This window comes from Bombus fervidus, chromosome 1 (assembly GCF_041682495.2).
Source record: "Bombus fervidus isolate BK054 chromosome 1, iyBomFerv1, whole genome shotgun sequence".
In the NCBI taxonomy this organism is placed as follows: Eukaryota; Metazoa; Arthropoda; class Insecta; order Hymenoptera; family Apidae; genus Bombus; species Bombus fervidus.
The window spans coordinates 22,546,533-22,565,986 of record NC_091517.1 but is presented as its reverse complement, the minus strand read 5'-3'; the positions used below and the strand labels follow the sequence as shown (position 1 = coordinate 22,565,986).

The window sequence follows — 19,454 nt, the reverse complement described above, 5'->3', positions numbered from 1 at the left end:
ATCAACAATTAAAGAAACAACGTGCGACGACGAGACGTCGCGAACAGTGCTAGCACGACGAAAACATAGAGAGAGCAGTGTGAACTCAATTGGTCCCGTTCGCAATAATTCTTGTTAATTTTGCTCGTGGTGCGTGCTATTCATCCCCTCCATATCCTTTACACTTCCTCTTCCCTTTTTTCCCTCCGTTTCTCCCTCTCTCTCTCTCTTTTCTCTTTTCCTCTTGTTTTACGTCCCTCTCGTTTCTTCTCACCTTCTGTTCGCCGATTCCTTGTGAAATTCTACTTTCATACGCATATACATACATACATACATACATATATATATACACACACGAGCGTATATCTGGTTTCTTTGGTTTCCGATCCGTGTTCCCTCTATCCGTCCCGTTTTCCTCTGTGATCGTTGTGAAATGTCCGTGGTAACCGGTCGTGCCTCTCGACGACAAGGAGGACGTGACGCTTGTCGTTGGTCTACGGTTCCTTGACGAGCACGGTATACGTGCAAACCGGCGCATGCACTGCAGCCCTTGCTACTATGATAATAACGAGAAAGGTGGCACGGTGGGCGCTCCTCCTGAAGCGAGAGGCGCTCGGCCGAACCTACGGTGCACAAAAGCGGTTCGAGCAAGCACCCCGCGGTGCCACGGCGATGCTGCCTCATTCCGGCCGGGTGGTAGATGACAACATCGACACCGACACCGACACCGACACCGACACCGTGGCCACCGACCTGCACAGGACCAGCAGCTGCGTCGCGTTGGCGCTGCCGTTGCCGTTCCCGTACTACGAATACTACTACTATCCTCGTGCTGGGATCGCCGCCTCCTTGTTAAACTCAGATCGCCGCACGCTCACCGACAAACACGAGGACAACTACTTGCTATCGTTACTCGCAAGAATCGACGAACCGCCAGTACCAAAGTGCTTCGATTTATTGTTAGTAGCATCGACCAAAATCCAGTCAAACGAGCTGAACGAGCAACAGGACGAACAGGAGGAATACGGTGAACAGGAAACGGAAAACGTGGCCAGTACGACAAACGACGAGGAAGTAAGAGTGCTCGCGAACGTGAACAGTAACCGCCTTAACCGCCAGAACGGGCGAGCACGATTTTCCGCGTGACCAACAGCCACTCGCTGTTACGCCGTGTCGATGGTAATCGCGAGCGCGATTCATACAATACCGGCGTGGTATAACGGTTACGACTGGAACGAAACGACCCTCGTGCAGGCACAGTATACGCTGAACGCAAAAACATACACATTAAATTCGCAGTTCTAATAATTAAGCAGACCGAGCTTCTGAGATACTCACGTAAAAATAGGGGAATTCGAATGAAAAGTAAGAGAACGAAGTACGTACATACATTGTCATATATACGCGCGTGATCTCTCGTGTGTATTCTTTGTGGATTTCAGTGACAGTCGAATCGACGAGCAGAGTGCGCGTATGTAATAAATTCGGGTTATAAATTTTATGGACTCCTTGCTGGTCGTAGTTTCGAGCCTCCAAGTACGTGGAAATTTTCGCCGGCATTCGTGTACAGTGTACGATCGACGAGAACAGAGCGTTGCGCGACAGCCTCGCCGGGATATCGTAGAAGAACCACGATAACCTCATTGTTGTTTTGGTGCACGCGTGCCGGGTACGAAAGAGAAAAATTCGTTGCGAAAAAGGACACGACTGTGAATACGTAGTGCCATATGCGAATGAGAGAAAAAAAGAATAGTAAATATACAAAGGAAATATAGAACAAAGGAACGGCAGAAGTGTGATATCGGACTGCCCGTTGCATTCGTACTCCTGCCCTGAAATTTCGATTCGTGTAGCGCCATATCGCGACACACATATACATATTGTATCTTTCTCTGTCTATCTATCTGTCTCCCTCTTCCGCCTCTTTCTTTATCTCTTTTTCTCTCTTTCTCTCTCTGTAATATTTACATATATATGCATACGTATTATATACACATATACTTATATATACGAGTATATATGCACGTATAAACACACGCGAGTGTTTTTCTCGTATTCACACGTTATACGTGGGTACAGGCGCACAGTGCGGAAAAGAAAAAAAGAAAATAGTAATATCGCTGCGGTAAGGGGGCTGTAAGTACGTCGTGTACGCGAGTGTGCTCCTTCGATCCGGCGTGTCTCGTTATATAGCTGCAATCTCTTTCCTACGGATCTCCACGCCACATGAAGTGTCGCTCGACCAATTAAGCGAAACTCTCAGCGTTAAGCCGATCTACCAAGAACATCTTCGAATATGTCGCTGCTCAGCGTCACGGGTGAGTCTTTTCCACTTCTTTATTTTTTTTTTTCTCCTTTTCTTCTTATCTCATGTATTTCACTACACGCGCCGCGCCGCGCCGCACCGGTTCAAAATGACGACCGTTAACTAGAAAATATTTCGTTTTATCGTTCCGCCATCGCGACACTTTTCATCTTATCGAAATCGCTTCCGATTATTACAATGCTTTACTTTATGTATTTTTTATTCCTCTCTAATCTTTATACATTTACACAATTATTCGTTTATTTTAGTGAAAAATTTGTCTTTCAGTCGTCTCTTTTATTTTATTCGAATTTTTACATAATAGGAAATTGCTGTAATCGTTTCTCTGCAAATGTCGTATCACTTAAGTGGCTTGGTTTATTTTAAAGCGGTTTACCCGAAATTCTCCGGATGAACGTGAAATAGAGTTGTAGAACTGACGATAAAGTAAGGTTAGAACAGTCTTGCAAGGATGGCTGCATCAGATTTGAAACTTTTTTCTTATTTTCGAATAAACTGCTCGAGAAGAGCAAATGCTTCTAAGCAAACTTGTAGAAATGGAGAAATACTTGAAGCACGAAGTAAGGTGGGTAAGAAATTTTCAAGACTCGTTCCGAGAATATTAAATACGATGGAAACGAATATGTTGATTAATAGTCGTTATTAAAGTTATTCATTGCGCAAGTAATTAAGAACATTTCCACATACGTTCCATATTTTAAGCATAGTAAACAATGCTTTAAGCGTATTTCCTTTCTATTTCGTTTGGTCTCGAAAGGTAAACGCGGCGTATTTATTTCTATCGAATGTGCAAAAATAACAGGAATGAGAGGAAATATTATTTCAGTGATTATACGTTGTTTCTTAAATCGTCGCAAGTGCAAGAAATATAAAAGATAAGCTATACATAAAGACAACAAACGAATATTTGTTATTCAATCTACTTTCTTAATTATTTAATGGTTTTCTTCGTTTCGCGTCTAAAGCCTTTGATATGCAATTTACAAGTTCACATTCCATTTTCCGTGTATAGAATATGCAACGAAATGTCTCGCGATTTTAATTTAATTACGTAACTGGGTTAAGTTGCTGTTTCGTTCTTAAACACGTAGATATTAATATAAGGAAATTATAAAAATGATTATGAAATAACGTCTATCGCTGCTACACTGTTGAATTTGTTATTACACTTTAAATTGAGGCGTTTAATACGAACGTAGAAGTTTAACATGTCGTAGGAGTAATCCTTTAGAGATGAGTAATTCTAGATAAAGCAATCGCTATAAGTACGTTGGATAATCTTCGTGGAAAGCAAGTGAGCAAAAGCAATTGGAACATCTGTACAATTTATAGAAACGTATAACTACGCATAAGAGATATTTATAGTTAAAAACTTCTAGTATTTTTACTCATATTTTATTCAACATCATAACTTGTATCTTTTTGTTATCTGCTTATATGGTTGGTTGAGTTTCTTGAGCAAATTCCAGTTTAAAATATATTTTTCGTACAATTTACGTATTTAGGTGCACGTATTTTCAACGAATAAAAAGATTTTATAGTTACAAAAAACATTTAACGCAAATTAAATTCAACGTAAAGAGACAAAGCTACATATAATTTTTAATATGTGCAAGCTATTTTCCCATATTACCGTAACTATTTTTATCCCACGCTTTTGAACCGAGCAAATCATTTCCGAACTTCGTATTACACACGGAGTTTTTCGTGCGGCAATTGCTAAAACGACTAAAGTTAAAAATTACATTTCGTAAAACGAGCGTTCATACAAAGTGAGAGGGGTGTCCTTTTTATTGGAAAACCATTCAAGGATGAGAATAGAGAGAGCTAAGGTTAGGGTTAAAAGACGATGTGATAATTGGATTGGTATATGAAGCAGCGAGGTTATTCTCCGATTCTTCTCTAGCTTTGATAGATACTGATTTATCCGTGATTCGTACATGAAGTTAATCACCTAATTAATTAAACCTGATTTGTATTTGATCTTTTTATCATTCGATTTCAATGGTTTTATACCGAGGATTTCACACATTAAATCGATTTTCGTTAAATTATACTTATATTAGCTTCGTATTACTTCATCTTCTGATATTTCAAATTCTCAGTTTAAAGGGCTACATCTCGTCCATATCCTTATTCCGATTTGAATATAAGGGGGAATTCCAGTTTCCAATATATATAAGTGCATCAAATCGGCATCCAGGATTTTCTTTCCATTCTGACTTTTGTATACGGCCTCGTATGATCAGAGTATTGAACGACTTAACCGAGTAGTATAAACGACCGAGAGAAGAGTTACTCGAGGGTTTACTTCTGGGTCGAGTCAGTCCTCGATCAGTGACCGCCATTGATATCCTTTAACGTATCGTCTCAGACGTATATACATACGTAGAAATGCAGTATGTCCTATGAGATTTAACGCGAATTGATCCACTGTATTCATAATCGGATCCGCCTGTACGAATCGCAAGTTACGATTTTCGATTGTTTCACGTAGAAAAAATCAATGCGTAAACCAGGGTAGCTACGAGAGGGAGGATTTCCGGCAATCCTTCCAATAACCACGCAGACCGAACGTTAAAGACGCATTGACCAGCGAATAACGAGAAGCGATTCTCGATGCTTCTTTTATCTTTGTCCTATATCTGGTCATAAATATCGCCAGGGTTTTTAAGTCTTCCTGTTCATCTAGGCACGTAGACGCACGTGTACAGACCGCGTAGATGTATTCAGGTGGTAACGTTTCTTCGACAGTGTGCAGTCGGTATACACTGATAACAAAGTGCATGAACGTTCGTCTATGACTACGGAACGGCGAGAGGGTCGGGGGCGGTAGGAATGAGGAGGCGGATGAAGGGGTATGTTGGAGGGTGGAAGGTGAGAGGGCAAGAGAGAATAAAGAGAAAGACGACCAGAAGAAGAGAAAGAAAAAGAGGGAAAGAGAGAGAGAGAGAGAGAGCATAGTGCAACGGTTGACCCCGGTACACGGGGTCATTCCCTTCTTCAACCACCACTACCGACCCCTAGTGCCACCGGTTCTACCTCCCCTACTACTGGCTCTTCCACCCCTTCTCATCCTCGTATCCTCCACCAACGCTCTACCATCACAACCACGCAACTCGACTCTCCTCTCGCTCACCCGGCCAGCGATGTAGCTACGAGGTGCTACGGGAACGTAGGTTCTCGTGCATACGTTGGGCTGACAGGAACGATCTCGGGGCGAAGTTCCACCTAGATCTTCCTTTGCTTGTCAGTCTATCAGACAGGTAATAACTTACGAAATATTTGATTTATGATAATGTTGATAGTGACGGGTTCAAGCGTGTATCGAATGGTCAGGATGCCAGCTTGCATTTGTCGAGTTAATGATCGCGCACATAACACTCTGGAAATATGTTTCGATTGGATTGGTATAAAAATTTCATAGGATGCATATTTCTCTTTGTCCTTTAGATTACAACGTTTTCATGAATGCACTAAATCACCGGACACACTCGGCGGATAGGTAGTCAGTTCTTTTTTATTGATTTCGTTCGAATTGATGGGAAAACAGCGTAGAAAACCGGGACAAGATTAATAGAGAAATCTCGGAGGATTTGCAGTACTAGAGATTACACGGATCAAATTTAAATGTAGCAAGAATTTACGTTGCCGCGTTATTTATTGCAAGGTGACTACAGTTCGAGAGCTGCAACTTTATTTATTCGCCATTGGTGCATTCACGATAAAAATAGGTCGAACTGATACGAAACGAAAAACGTCGCCGAGTCGTATCTTTAGAACTGCACTTGCAAGATATCGTCTCGCGTCTTAGAGAGGTATTTGCTTCGGTGTTTATTATCGGAAACGATCAATCTCGTGAAAGATCGACGACAAGATATCATAAACAGACAAGTACGTAAGAGCATATGTACGTGGATCGTCGATGGATAAAATCATAGCTACGGCATATGTATACGTATCTTTAAGGTGTGTATTTTTAAAACGGCTGGGGTCATACAGGTTATTCGGGTCACCTCGAAATCCAAATAAGTCGAGGGAAACGAGACTAATAAAGGAATGCTTTCACGATACTTTTGATTACGTGTGCTTTTCGAGTTATTATAAAAATGAAAGTGAAAAGAATGAGAACGGTCGAGTATATTTTCTTAGGGAACACTGCTTTAGATTTGCGTAGGCGTGCGCCGACGTTAATTTATTCGTGATCATGAAAGTGCGAATTCCTGCTGCTTTTCGCGACAAAGAGCACGTACATGTAACAATAGCAGCATCGAGGAATCTCCCTGGTGGGAAACCGAATGAAAGACTTCCCAGAGCAACGACACGTTATTGAAAAGACGACGAAAACAGAACTGAAAATATTGCGTGATTTAGTACTCGGAATAGATATTACGCTTCTACGCGTTTCGAATCATTTGCTTGCAGTTGATCTTCCATTCACGTAATTGCCGTATACGTATCGTAATTACGTTTCTTTCGTGTGTTTGAAAAATTGCGTAACTCGCATTAATGGCCAATAGTAACATTTCATTCGAATAACGCTCTTGCGTCGACAATATGAATTTATCGTTTACCATTTCACATTCGCGAACGATAAATCTCTAACGATGTACGCGTTACTTTTTTTATTAGCAGTGGAATGGGAATAGAGAGAGGTTGACGCACCACGGGGTGGCAAATTTTATTCGCGGCGTACGGCCGATTTATCGGACGGACTATAAATTAGTATAAGAAAAAAGACAATATGCAAAAAGGGTTCAACTACTGTTTAGCCGATCTATTCTATTTCTTTTCCTTTTCATACTTCATTTTTCTTTCCCTTTCTTTGTTGTATGCTCAAAGGATTCACGCTTGCAAATCCCCAGCTTTAGCTTTTTTTTTCCATTCACTGCGTATAATATTTTCAATGACAATGTCTCTGCCAGAGACCTACTTTTTGCAACTCGCACTTAGAAAGGGAACAACGTTGCATTTGAACGCCGCGTTTTTCACCATGTCGTGGAAATGTGTCATCGTTAATGGAGATGCATCACCTACAATAACGAGGACAATCTATTTTACACTCGTAAAGACCAGCCAAACTTTATTTCGGCCTGATGGCACGCAGAATCGTTGCTATGGAGGAACTGGAATATGTCCCATTATTTTACATCAAGTTCTTTATGAACAGAAACGCTCGCATTTCACGTTCGATACATTTGTTCGTCGCGTGTATGTATGCACGTTCGGTCTCTGCGCGAGGGAAAATACAAACGTTTAATGTCACTATCGTGCATTTATCGATAATTTGTATAAATTGCGTTGCTCGTTTGCGTTCAACGTCGAGCGAAATATTTGAACAAAGAATTTCAAACTGGAACACTGAAACCGAAAAACAATTTACGACGAAGATTGTTTATTAAGTTACACGATACGCGTTTCTCCATCGAGTTACGAGAAGAGATGTTTTCGATATCTCATATATACATACGTACTATATCGTACGCTTTCTTGTCGTTTATCGAGAAGTTTAATCGTACCTACGTAGTAGACAATAGGAGCCATAACCGGAATATGAAAGTGCATTTGTACGCGAGTTATGCGTAGCTGCGACATTTCCAGTTCCATAAATTTCCCTTGGCAGAATCTTTGTTTCTATTCAGGGAACGACGTTTTCAATGCTTCGCCGTATTACGTACTGTGTTTCTGTTATTTCTTCTTCGTCATCGAACTCGGTCTCGTCGTTCGAACAGAGAGAAGTTTCATAAGTGACTCGAGGTATCTGCATATTCTTGATCGCTTAAAGTTTAAAGTTTAAAGCGTCGTGAATGCGCTGTTATCCGTGTACCTATTGCATGGAAACGTAGTCGAGCAGCGCTAGGTAGGTTCCTTTAGAAGCAAGAATAGGAAACGTTATCGAGCACGGAAACCATCGCAGTTACCCTTCGCAAACGAAGGTAGATCTTGTCTTCCTTCGCCAATGATATTTTCCGGGTATTTTCTCTTCAGACTCTCAGACTGAAACAAGACACTTCAGCCGTGTTTCGATCGTTTTCTTTGAGTAAAAGTGGTTCAAGAACGCCGTCGCGTCGCGTCGGTTTTAAATGAACCTTAACATTATTTTCTTGCCACGAAAGGAGCAATTAATTTCGATTACTTTCGGTCGACGTAGCGGAAATTCGTTAGTTTTAATGTAATTTCTCCCCCCCCCCCCATTTACCTGCTTAGGATCAATCGAATTTGCATTAGAGCATAATGCAGCAAACGGTTACAGTTTTTTTTATAGAGATATTGTTATAAAAGCGTGACGGTAGCTCGCGTAATTAATTGCTACGAAATTAAACGTGAATTACGTACTAATATCGCAAAAGCAATTACGCTCTGTGTCAGAGCACGAACATCCCTTATCTGATAATATAATGACGTCAAACAGATGTAACGATGCCACGTTGAATGATGTATGAGATACAAGTAGGAGAGTGTTCGTTACTCGTTGTTACTCGTTACCTGAATAACAACTGAAAATCGCTGAACTCGTCTACTTATGCCACGATGTGTATACAGTTGCCTTCATTTACGTCGCTTTTTCGGCACCGATCGATCGGTTTCTTCTCCCACTAAAGCGCCGTCATGCTCTGAAAACTTTTCAAAGGTAACAAAAAGTAGCTCTCACGAGACAAAAATATTAAAAGGTTATTCGGGCCTTTCACGTTTCAACCTCTTTCTTACACGAGTATCTTCGTCCAGACAATATTTTTAAGAAGCTTTCGTTATCCTTTCCTCGTCGTTCGTCGAGAAGCTCCTTCAGGTTACCACTTTCGTTGCAGTCTACTTAGGTTGATTGAAAGGGTGGTCTCGTGCAAGCAAATAGAAGACGATTTCGAGTGGCTGTCCACTAAAAATAACGATCGAGAATAGCCACGTTTAAAGAGTGTACGCGACGTAGAATTTCTGCTTATCTTCGTGAACTAACTGGTGGCTTGGCATCAACGATACCTACATTGTGGACTCGTCCGGAATGAACTTTAGGAACGCTTTGATCTAACTTGCCACTTTGTGTCTCCACTTTGGTGCCCCGACGCAACGTCCATGTATCAGGATAGCCCGAAAAGGTATGCGCTCCAAATCGAGCGCCAGTTAATACTACGTAGATAGGACAGATGAATCGACGAAACTTGGAAATTCCTGTTTTTTCGCGCACGCCGATGCGCCAGATCTCCATCGATGACATTTTCAAATGCGTACATATATTCGCCGAGTGTTCCGTTCCACCGCTAAATAAATGCACAGCGTGCCTGGGCATTAATGGGAACACCAATACGTTGATTCAAATACTGACCATAGTTGCAAAAATACTGCGAATAATCAAACGATACATGAATAAATTTCTGAAAATCTATTTTGCAGAATGCCTTTATATTTCTGTTACGGAGTATTTTCGTAGCGAAGCTTATATTGAATATTAGAGTCTCGAATATAGCAGCGAATAATCGACCAAATCAGAGAATTCCTATTTGCTTTTTCTAAAAATAGAAGGATTCTCGTCAAAATTTACGGTAATTTACATTAAACGGTACATTAAATTACTTCGATTGTTAATTGATAGGCTCGTATGCCTATGTTTGATGCTTACGAAATATTAATATGTATGTGTTTAAATATAATCTTCGAAATGATACCGTCAGCTTTAAAGAGTTAGTTTCTTTTTTTTTCTTTGACACACATTGTTCTGTCCACAGACGAGAACTATTTAAACTAATTTCATTTCGTAGATACAGTGCGTGAAACTATTAATTTATACTTCTGATATATTACATCCATCCAATCATAAAAATTGGGAATCCTGCGTAGGTTTAGTACTATTAGAATGAAAATAATTTTGTTTGTATACACGTAAAGTTAAAGGAACGCAACTGTACCCTGTACCCATTGCGTAGCGATGAAAATGGATTTTACGAACCGTCCCTCGTCACAAATAATACGATGAAATTTTTATGAGTGTAATTCTTTAGCTATGAATACGCGTTAACGACAACAGGGTGGCCAGGTTCTTTCGTGTCGGGGACATTTTTCTTCGGTAGACAGAAGTCGCACGCAAAACGGACTTTAATCTACGTCATAAATATGCATTACCTGGGCGCCATCCCAGGAAGCGACAGTTAAAACCACGCTGAGCAAGTTACAGATTACAATTGCGCAAACAGTTCCCAACAATCTTAACCGACGAACCAAACTCATTACGCATCGACAACATGCGAGAATATAGTCCAATATGTCCCATATAGTGTAATACCATTGAACATTTTTTGTAAGAAGAAAAAAGAAGGAAATCGGAAACAAAGGGAAGAACTTCCTTAAATTTTCTTTCCGGCATACATGCACAATAATACGCAAGCGGAGTTGTGATAAATATCAGATATGTGCAAGCATATTTATGATTTCAAATCGACGCTTCGATAAATCTGATTATAAGCGTAAGTTTCGTCTGATTAAATATTTTATCTTATTTAATACCTTTTTGAAGAGTATTCCATCATCGAAACCGAACAGATGAGATTGTACAACGATGTTATCTATACTTTGCGAAACATGGATCATGTATACGGAACACGGGAATATAAGTACTTCATCATAGGAATTATGAGTCGTTAGTCAGTTAGTTTCCTGTGAATCTACTCTTTAACTACGAACTCATTCAGATCGACTCCGATAACTTATAAATCATTATATACGTATTACTCGGTCATGCACCTGCAAGCGATGCAATCCATCTCCATTTTCCGACGTTCAGAGCAAGATAACTAGGTATCGTGAGGTTTTGAAGTGGAGAGGGTAGGAATCCAATATGAGGATCCTGTGGGAGTTTCTAGCCGCAGGAAGGATCGTCCTTGGTTAAGGATACGGGCATCGTCATTATAAATGGGGTGCTTTGAACTCCGAGAACGATGCGTTGGGTGGAAAACCAGGGGTTTGTAGGAAAGGGGAAAAGCAATAGCTTGACTGTCGCCAGACAGCGGGCTATGAATTCTATCTCTCTTCTCTTTCTTTCTTTCTTTCCCTGGTACGTTTTCGATCATCTATCTTTTCTTTCTTGTCCGACTATTCTCTCGTTCTATTTATTTCCGATAAACGGAGAAAATCCGTGACGTGCAGAAATCAGGAAGGTTGAAAGGAAATTTCAGCGGTAAGCCATTATTACTTGCGCGTACCCGGTATGCTCCGATGATGTTATCGAAAAATGCGTAAATATTATCTGTCATAACGTAGCATAAGTTAGCATCGTATGGTATAAGTAATAAAATTACTTGTACGCACGCAGGTTGAAATCATTTAATAATTGAAATACTACGTACTGCTTGAAATAATTAGAGAATCTCGACTACTTTCATTTGATTTGGCGATTTCTCCCGTTACTTTAACTTTTACATCTACGTTCCCTGTTTCTGGATTTTGTTGAATTATTTTCTTAAAGTCAATCCTTGTCGCGATATCGTACGAACGACGTGTCAATCCATCAAACCTACAGAATTTATAGATATTTGTTTGATCATTGAATCGTTTATAATGCCGATCCTTTAATTATCTCGAGCAGACTATTATTAACAATCTATAAGTTAAATGAAAGTTTCATTTAACTTGACAACAACAGCAGATTGCTCAAAACCAGATTAATCGTGTCGTAAAAACGTCATTGAATTGACATGAATTATGACGTTTTTCTAATTAGCGCTGGATATTTTTATTAAGACCTTTTCTATCTTGCAATAAAATCAAAGGAGAGACGAGTTTCTTAAAATCATTCGTCGATTTCCCTCGGATATAAGATTTTCAAAGATGTCGATATAACAGGAAAGGAGACGTAAAGACGTAATAGCGGTTTCTTTATAGTTATACGTATCAGCAGTGCCAATCAACCATCTTTATTCCTCTAATTTCACAGCATGTACCCGCGTCATCATTGCCTCGCGTGTATCTCTTTTCCTTTCTGCTGACGACACGAGATCTGCCGGTAACGTTGGACGATTTTCGTGCGGTCGTGTTATACGCGACTAACTATGTTGTGATGGTTATTGGTTTTATGGAACAGCTGGAGCAACCGAGAATTTCAGGAGAGAAGACGGTGCGCAGGCCGGTTCACGTGCTAGTCAGGGAGTTAATTACGCGCGAAAACAATATTATCGAACGAATTATCGGACAGGAGAGCGAAACTCCGTTAAGTGCAGAGCCGACCGGGTCGCTCATTACCGGCCTCTTCCACGTAAATGTACTGTACGATATAAATTATTTAGGCGGATGGCCAATTGGCCGGATTCAAAGGGAACCGCTGTTCACCCTTCCTTCTTTCGTTTTGCTTTTTCTTTTTCAATTTTACTCCGCGTTCTTTCTTACCACGCGCTTTAATCCCATTATCGTCGATCGAGGACAAGGCTTTGACCGAGATTTTCACCCGACCGGGAAAATTTTTTCGATCGTACGTGTAATACTACGCGCGAAATTGAACGCTTGTTTTTATAAGATGAAAGGTATTTAATTATGAAATCGTTCTCCTTAAAATACCATCCACCTTCTCTTTATCGTCGTAGGAGGCTGTATGGATCATTGGTTAACCAGGTTGAAAGCTTTACGAAAGAAACGATCGATTTCGCTATGTTTAAGTTCGTTGAATTTTAATAAATTAAACAATTTTCTCGGTGTCTTTAATTATGATTGCAAATTTGTTAATAATTAATCGTAATTCGTTGTTATAGGAAACTAGAGATTATACTTGTTAACCATTCATAGTTGCGGAAATCTTAGAATGTTTAAGGCGGCTTTAGAACATATCGTGATATGAAATATTCAGTGACTGTTTCAGTATTAATAACTGACAAATTTTGACGTATTTACATTTCACACTGAATTAATTATTCTATAGCGATCCTATTATCGATAATCTGAATATGGAGCTATGAATAGAATTTTCTATAATTACATTTGCATTGCTACGTTTTTACTTTCTTTACTTTCATAACATTTAATTTCAATTCTTCTTATAATCTCCAATTGCATAATTTTATTAGAAAAGAAGAAGATTGATTAACCAGTAAAGGTAGAAAGAGCTAACTCGTATTTTTCTACAACTACTTATTAACGGGTGATCTGCTTGCTCAAGCAGTTGCATAATTGTCGTACAGTAATAAACCACAGGTTATTAGCACGATATCCGCTAGACACTTGGGATCTTCAGAATATTTATTTACCTTTAAGATGAAATTTTTATTCTTCTTGGGAAAAGTGCATTAAAGTGCATGAAATGATTTCTGTAAAGTCTAAGTTCAACCTACTTAGTAATCCTCTTTCGTCGCTGTTCGTAGTTGATATTTGAATAAAGAAAGAGGAAGGGAACGTCTCGTTGATGTAAATTAAATGGGAGCATTACTCGATCATTCTTGATGAATTTAGTTAAAAATTAAGCACTCTGTAAGAGAATTAAAATTGCGTCGTGACTTCTTGATCGAATGGTTTTCACTTTGAGAAATCGTGTTTGTTCGAATCGCGTGTTGTTTTAAACACGATGAATTTTTAATATTGCAGGGTGCTGTCTTTCACGCGATGCACAGTCGAGTTCGTGATATCGATTTGGTTTAGTTTACGAGGCTAGTGGCCGATATTAACGAAAGCGTGAAAAACCACTGAAAACTTCTCCTTCACGGGCAATTTATTATTGCAATAAAAAGCGTTTATATTTTCTCTATGCTAGGCGCATTATCGATAGTCGAACTCAACAAGAGAATATTTATCGATTACAGGTTCGAACGCGGTTCCTCGTCAGTTCGCATAAAATCGTAAGTTTCGCATACGAGATATCAGATTTTACGGTAGGATGAAGACGGATAAAAGTCGGTCTTGATTTACCTCTCTTTCGAAATGAACGAAGAAGGAGCGCAAAGATACCAGGTTTTATACTGTTCGCGTAGCTACTTAGCGAAGAAAAAAGACTGAACAGTTCTGATCCATTGATTTTCCATTTTGTAATTTTGTATCACACGAGTGTTTCAAGATATATGTAATTTAAAATAAAAATAAAAATAGGTTAAATTATACATATCGCTGTGTGTACATGAGTATTAGTGGCAACGCTCTTTGGGACGATATACATGCATGTAATGGCAGATAGTTCGCCGCTATTTAGCCTCACCATAATTTATAGCTGGTCCGAGGGTTCAATAAGAACCCTGCCACGGTAGGGTGCTTGAGTGAATGTTTGGAAAGTCGATAACTGGCGATTCGAAGTCGCCGAGCTATGAGTTATCGATGATACGACTGTTTAGAGTTTAAAGGTTGCGTGATATAGTTTAGAAATAGCAAGCGGTCCAACGTTGCATTGCCAAAGAACGAAGACGTTGTTTAAACGGTTTAAACGGCCAGAGATGTCTTTTATTTAGCATGGGATTAGAACTTTTTACTCTTTTCGGCGTCCGCTATAAGTCTTGGAAGTAACGAACTCTTTTCTTTAACGCCCTGTATATATGTATATCAAATATACGTAATACATATATATGTTACATTTTATAGAGGAAATATTAGTTTAACGATGGAATAATAAATACAATATCTGGATTTTCTAGTATTAGCAAAGTATCATACAGTATTAATAAAAACTTGATGTTTATAAAGCAGTTTTAGATCTACAAAGTACAGAAGCCGTCCGTAACTATTAGACGCTGAATCCTGAATAAATTAGAATCCCATTCGAGGATATCAAACTGTCTGATTTTATCGAGGAATGAAACCGGCGAGTTTTATTGGTTTTCAAGGGGCTTTAGGAATCCTTAGGGTAAAAGGGAATAAGACATCATATCCACGATCTTGGGAATTCGTTCGATTCACTTTGGACGGGGCATATTATTTGGTATTGTTGTTCTAAACATAAAGTTCGCCAGAAAGCACATTACATAAGTAATTCTTTCGATGTTTCATTTGGTACATCGTACATTCTGTTGATTCGTTTCTTGTCTTATTTTATGTTTAACTCTAATAGACAATTAACATACTTTCTGAGGTCCTTAGGTTTATTTCACGAGGATTTATCGTTCCCATAATTATTTGGAAAGTCGACGTATTTTCGACTTGGAGGATCTTTAAATACGTCGTGGAACTCGACGGATTCGAACAACTTTTTCCTGCACATGTTACCACCAGACTCTCCTACTTTTCGAGATATTCGCGAAAGCTGTCGGTACCAATACGGTGAATATTGTCCACACGTGCCTATCCGTGCCACAGCCACAAGCATAGCCGGTAAATCTGCTGCCTCCTTCAATTTCCGTTTACGTAAACTACAAACAAAAGATAAGAATTAGGTTCAGGTTGGATGTTATTTTATTCGGTCACTTATTAAACTCGAGTCGCGCGAAAACAAAAGGGCCCTTCTCCATCGTATGCAAATTGTAACGATACGAATGCGTACGACGCATACGTGTGATTTGGGTTTAAGCTTTTGACGTAGACGCGTGCGTCGAACGCACGGTGGAAATTTCGCCTTAAAGCGACTGACAACCAATGCTGACGCATATGCCGCGACGAACGCACAATTGTAAGCAGAGTGTATCGTAATGGTGCCGTTTTTAGCGAATCTCTGAAAAGCTAGGAGATTCGTATACGTGCGTGTATAGGAGAAGCACGTTCGAAGTGTTGATTTCTTTAACATATTTAACGATCATCGAAATCGAGAACGCGTCGTCTTTCTAAATACGTAATTACCATTGTTTCTTAAAATATGTATGTCGCATCAATAAAGCCATATGTTCACTTAAGGGTGTTTGTAGAAAAACCGTAATCGCAAATACAGTTATCTTATCTTTCTCATACGTCGTGTCTGGGACATTTAGAACGCCATTGAATCGGATTTATAGCAATTGATTGTTCCTCCAGTTTTCGAAACAATGAATGGAATTTCTTTTTTTCTTTTTCACAAAGCCTTTTTGTACGTGAATTTCATTGAAAATTTACGATGACACGTGTTTCCTTTTATTATCTCTTTTCTTATCAGTCCTGACGACTTATGGGATACACGCGCTTTGTATACATGTCATTTATACGCTTGCACCACATTATGCAAATCACAATGTTACGTAAGAAATATCGTTTGAGTATATTGACAGCGATTGCATGTTTTCACACGAAGGAGACGGGTATTCTATAACGGACTTGCGTTACGTAAAAATATTACGAAATGGAAACTAAGGAGTTTAATTGTTGTACAAGGTGAATTTTATTTTTCATATTTGACTTATCGAAACGTGAAACGAAGGAAAAGAGAAAACATATAAAGCATCGAAATTATCGATTGTCTGTATATGTATAGCACGTACAGTGTTACGTCGAAGATCATCTAGATACCATTTTCAACATATAGTATCAGCAATGCGCTTGGTTTGATGTTCGATTCGAGACGATCATTTATGGGTGATTAATTTCACGATTAATCTATTCGAGTTGTAATAACCGAATTATATTATTGATTGTACTTATTAAGCACGCTAATTAATGCTTGTCGATAGCTTTATCGATGACGAATCGCCACAGAAATCATGCTAAGATTATTAGCGGTGCACATAAGTTCGAAAGTGAAGTAATTAATTGGTTCCACGTGGAACGAACACTCCTTTGATTTGTCTCTAATGTCTCATTAGAGATTCTATAATTACGACGAATCTTCGCTGCTTCACCCGTGTCTGACGACGTAAGGAAATTTTAGGGTCAATCACGTTTGTGCAAAGCTCGTGTCAGGCTTAACAAACTTATTCGTCAGTACCACTCTGCTTTCTTTTCGTTAAAGCCTGTTACAATTTCTCGTTTCTTCCTTTACACGAATATTCCGAGATCTTTCCGACCGATAAAGGCGAATTAATTCTGATTAAAAAATGCGAATAAATGATATTAATTAGTAAATAAATAATAAGGCGAATACTGAAAAGTAAAGGCGAATTGTTCTCAGATATTTGGAGAAACATGTGCTTCCTTAGTTTTTTGAATAATTACATTTGTAATTGGTCCGGGTGATATATATGCTCATAGTAATTTTTAACGTCTCTAGAATTTATCGGCTTTCGTTTAAATTGGTTCTGTTGAAAATCAATGGTTTATCTAATCAGACCACGGCCTTTATCTTGCTTCGATATCGCCTCATTAACCTTTTAGTTGGGATCGTTTTATATGTTTTTCATGCATGTACCGGTACAGGAGGATCGTGTACGCGCATAGCCAACTGTGAAGCGATTCAGCGAAATTGTTGGTACGCCTGGCACATGCGACTCTATCGTAATCCTCGGTGTCATGCAACTGCAGAAAGACGTCGTTTCATAAGGAAACAACGACAAAGCGCTCGTACGCTTACGGACTTACGTATTGCAGATATCTAATAAGGAGTCTTTGCCAGATGATTCTTCCTCCCTTTCGTCGTTCTCTTTCCATTCGTGAATCCCTTTTTCTTCCTTGCATCCAGCTCTTTGTAATGAACATGGTAGCCGTAGCCCGTAGCCTCGTTTCAAAATGCCAGACGTTTCCACGTTTATTCCATACCGTCGGCCGGCTTTACTTATCGGAGAGAACGCGCGAATAACATTTCTATTGAAATAGAAACCAGATAGCAAAAGTATGGAATGTTTCTGCAGAGACGTTCCGTGAGTCTTTTATTGTCGGCCAAAGAGAGAGAGAGAGAGAGAGAGAGAGAGAGAAAAGACGACAGTTCAGCAGGCATTCGAAGAAGAATTCCTTTGCAAGAGGAAAGCCGTTCACCTCTGCGTACAGGTTTTTGAAAACTACCCGACCATTTCGAACGAGCACACGTATCCTTCTTAAGAGTCGGGAAGACGACGAGTTTCAAAAAGATTTATATTTTTCCTTACTTGGTTTTATTTATCTCTCTTGAATTATATTTCTATATTTTAAGTCTACAAGCGTATATACGTTAGGATTTTTATATGTGAAAACGACGAGTGTTATTCTTCACAGCTTTCTCGAGAATCGATTTTATTAGTAAATTTCATTTTACGTTGTATGTATGAGTAGTATCCTGGGAGCGAAAGATACGAGGAAAACGTGTTTATTGTACAATTACGCGATGAAATCGATAAAATACCGTATCGTGTTTGTCTCTCCCTCGACGATAATTCGCTGGGATGGAGCAAAAAGTACCTGTCTCCCCTATCAGATACTTTTTCTCCCAACCATGCATCATCTTATTCTCATTAGCCGATAGGCGAATCTTAATCCAACGCACAAAATATCAACAAAAAGTATGCCAAGATATATTAACTCTTATTCGTCACAATGTTCTGCTCAATGGTTGATATGTTCTCCTCGTACAGGTATATAATCACGTAGCATCTTTTATGGATCGAAACGATTTCAGCGTATGAATTCAAAATTTGTTCGCGAGAATAAAGACCGCATACCAGACACAACACCGTCTTCTCATCTTTCGCCAGGTTGAATCCTTATTCCCGGGGTTTATTCCCGCCATGATGCAGATCCTCGACGAACACGGTTCAACATTTTCAACCGAGCTGATATAGCGTGACGGGGTTACTTTCGAGGCAGAGACATCATCCCATCCGTGAATCTTTCACGATCCTGTGATAAGCCGCGATAACGTATCGGATTTACACGTCACGTAAATATTATCTTTAATATAACTGAGTTATAAATAACAGCCGGGTTATACCGTGGCCTCTCATCGTCGACCCAGCGCGTCTTCGTCGTTCACGAGCGTTGCGTTTTCGCAGTATTGAGACGCGCGACACGGGGAAAAAGTATGGGGTTGAAAGTATCCCATTAACTTGGTGCAGGTGCGCGCACACACCAGCAGCCTTCGCACGTGTGTTCGCTGAAGAACGGATACAATGGAACACGCGAGTGCGGCACAATGTCGACGAGAACATCGACAAGAACTTCTCGTCTGGTATTCATACGTAGAAGCCTATTGTCTCGAGTTGTTCGAAGGTAAAAGACATCACGCGCAACTTCGTACGCGAAGCGATAGTATATAGCTTCGCGCACATTTTCCATAGAATTTTGTCGCTTCTCGAGCATCATTTACTCTCTCTCCGCCGCTATCCTTCTCTTACCTCCTTCGTGCCAACCTAGAACCGTCGTGCATTTTAGTTTATGACGTTTCGGCAACACT

The 19,454-nt window shown here is 39.7% G+C and overlaps 1 protein-coding gene across 7 annotated transcripts in view; it reads left to right on the top strand.

The window, feature by feature from the left end:
* Positions 1 to 1,125: 1,125 nt before the first annotated feature.
* Positions 1,126 to 19,454, top strand: part of Unc-13 (unc-13) — a 375,091-nt gene continuing 356,762 nt past the window's right edge. For all 7 annotated transcript variants that reach the window (XM_072009894.1, XM_072009885.1, XM_072009890.1 and 4 more), the window contains exon 1: positions 1,126 to 2,297. In XM_072009894.1, the coding sequence (XP_071865995.1) occupies positions 2,276 to 2,297 (22 nt within the window). In that variant the 5' untranslated portion in view covers positions 1,126 to 2,275. The remainder of the gene's footprint in view (positions 2,298 to 19,454) is intronic.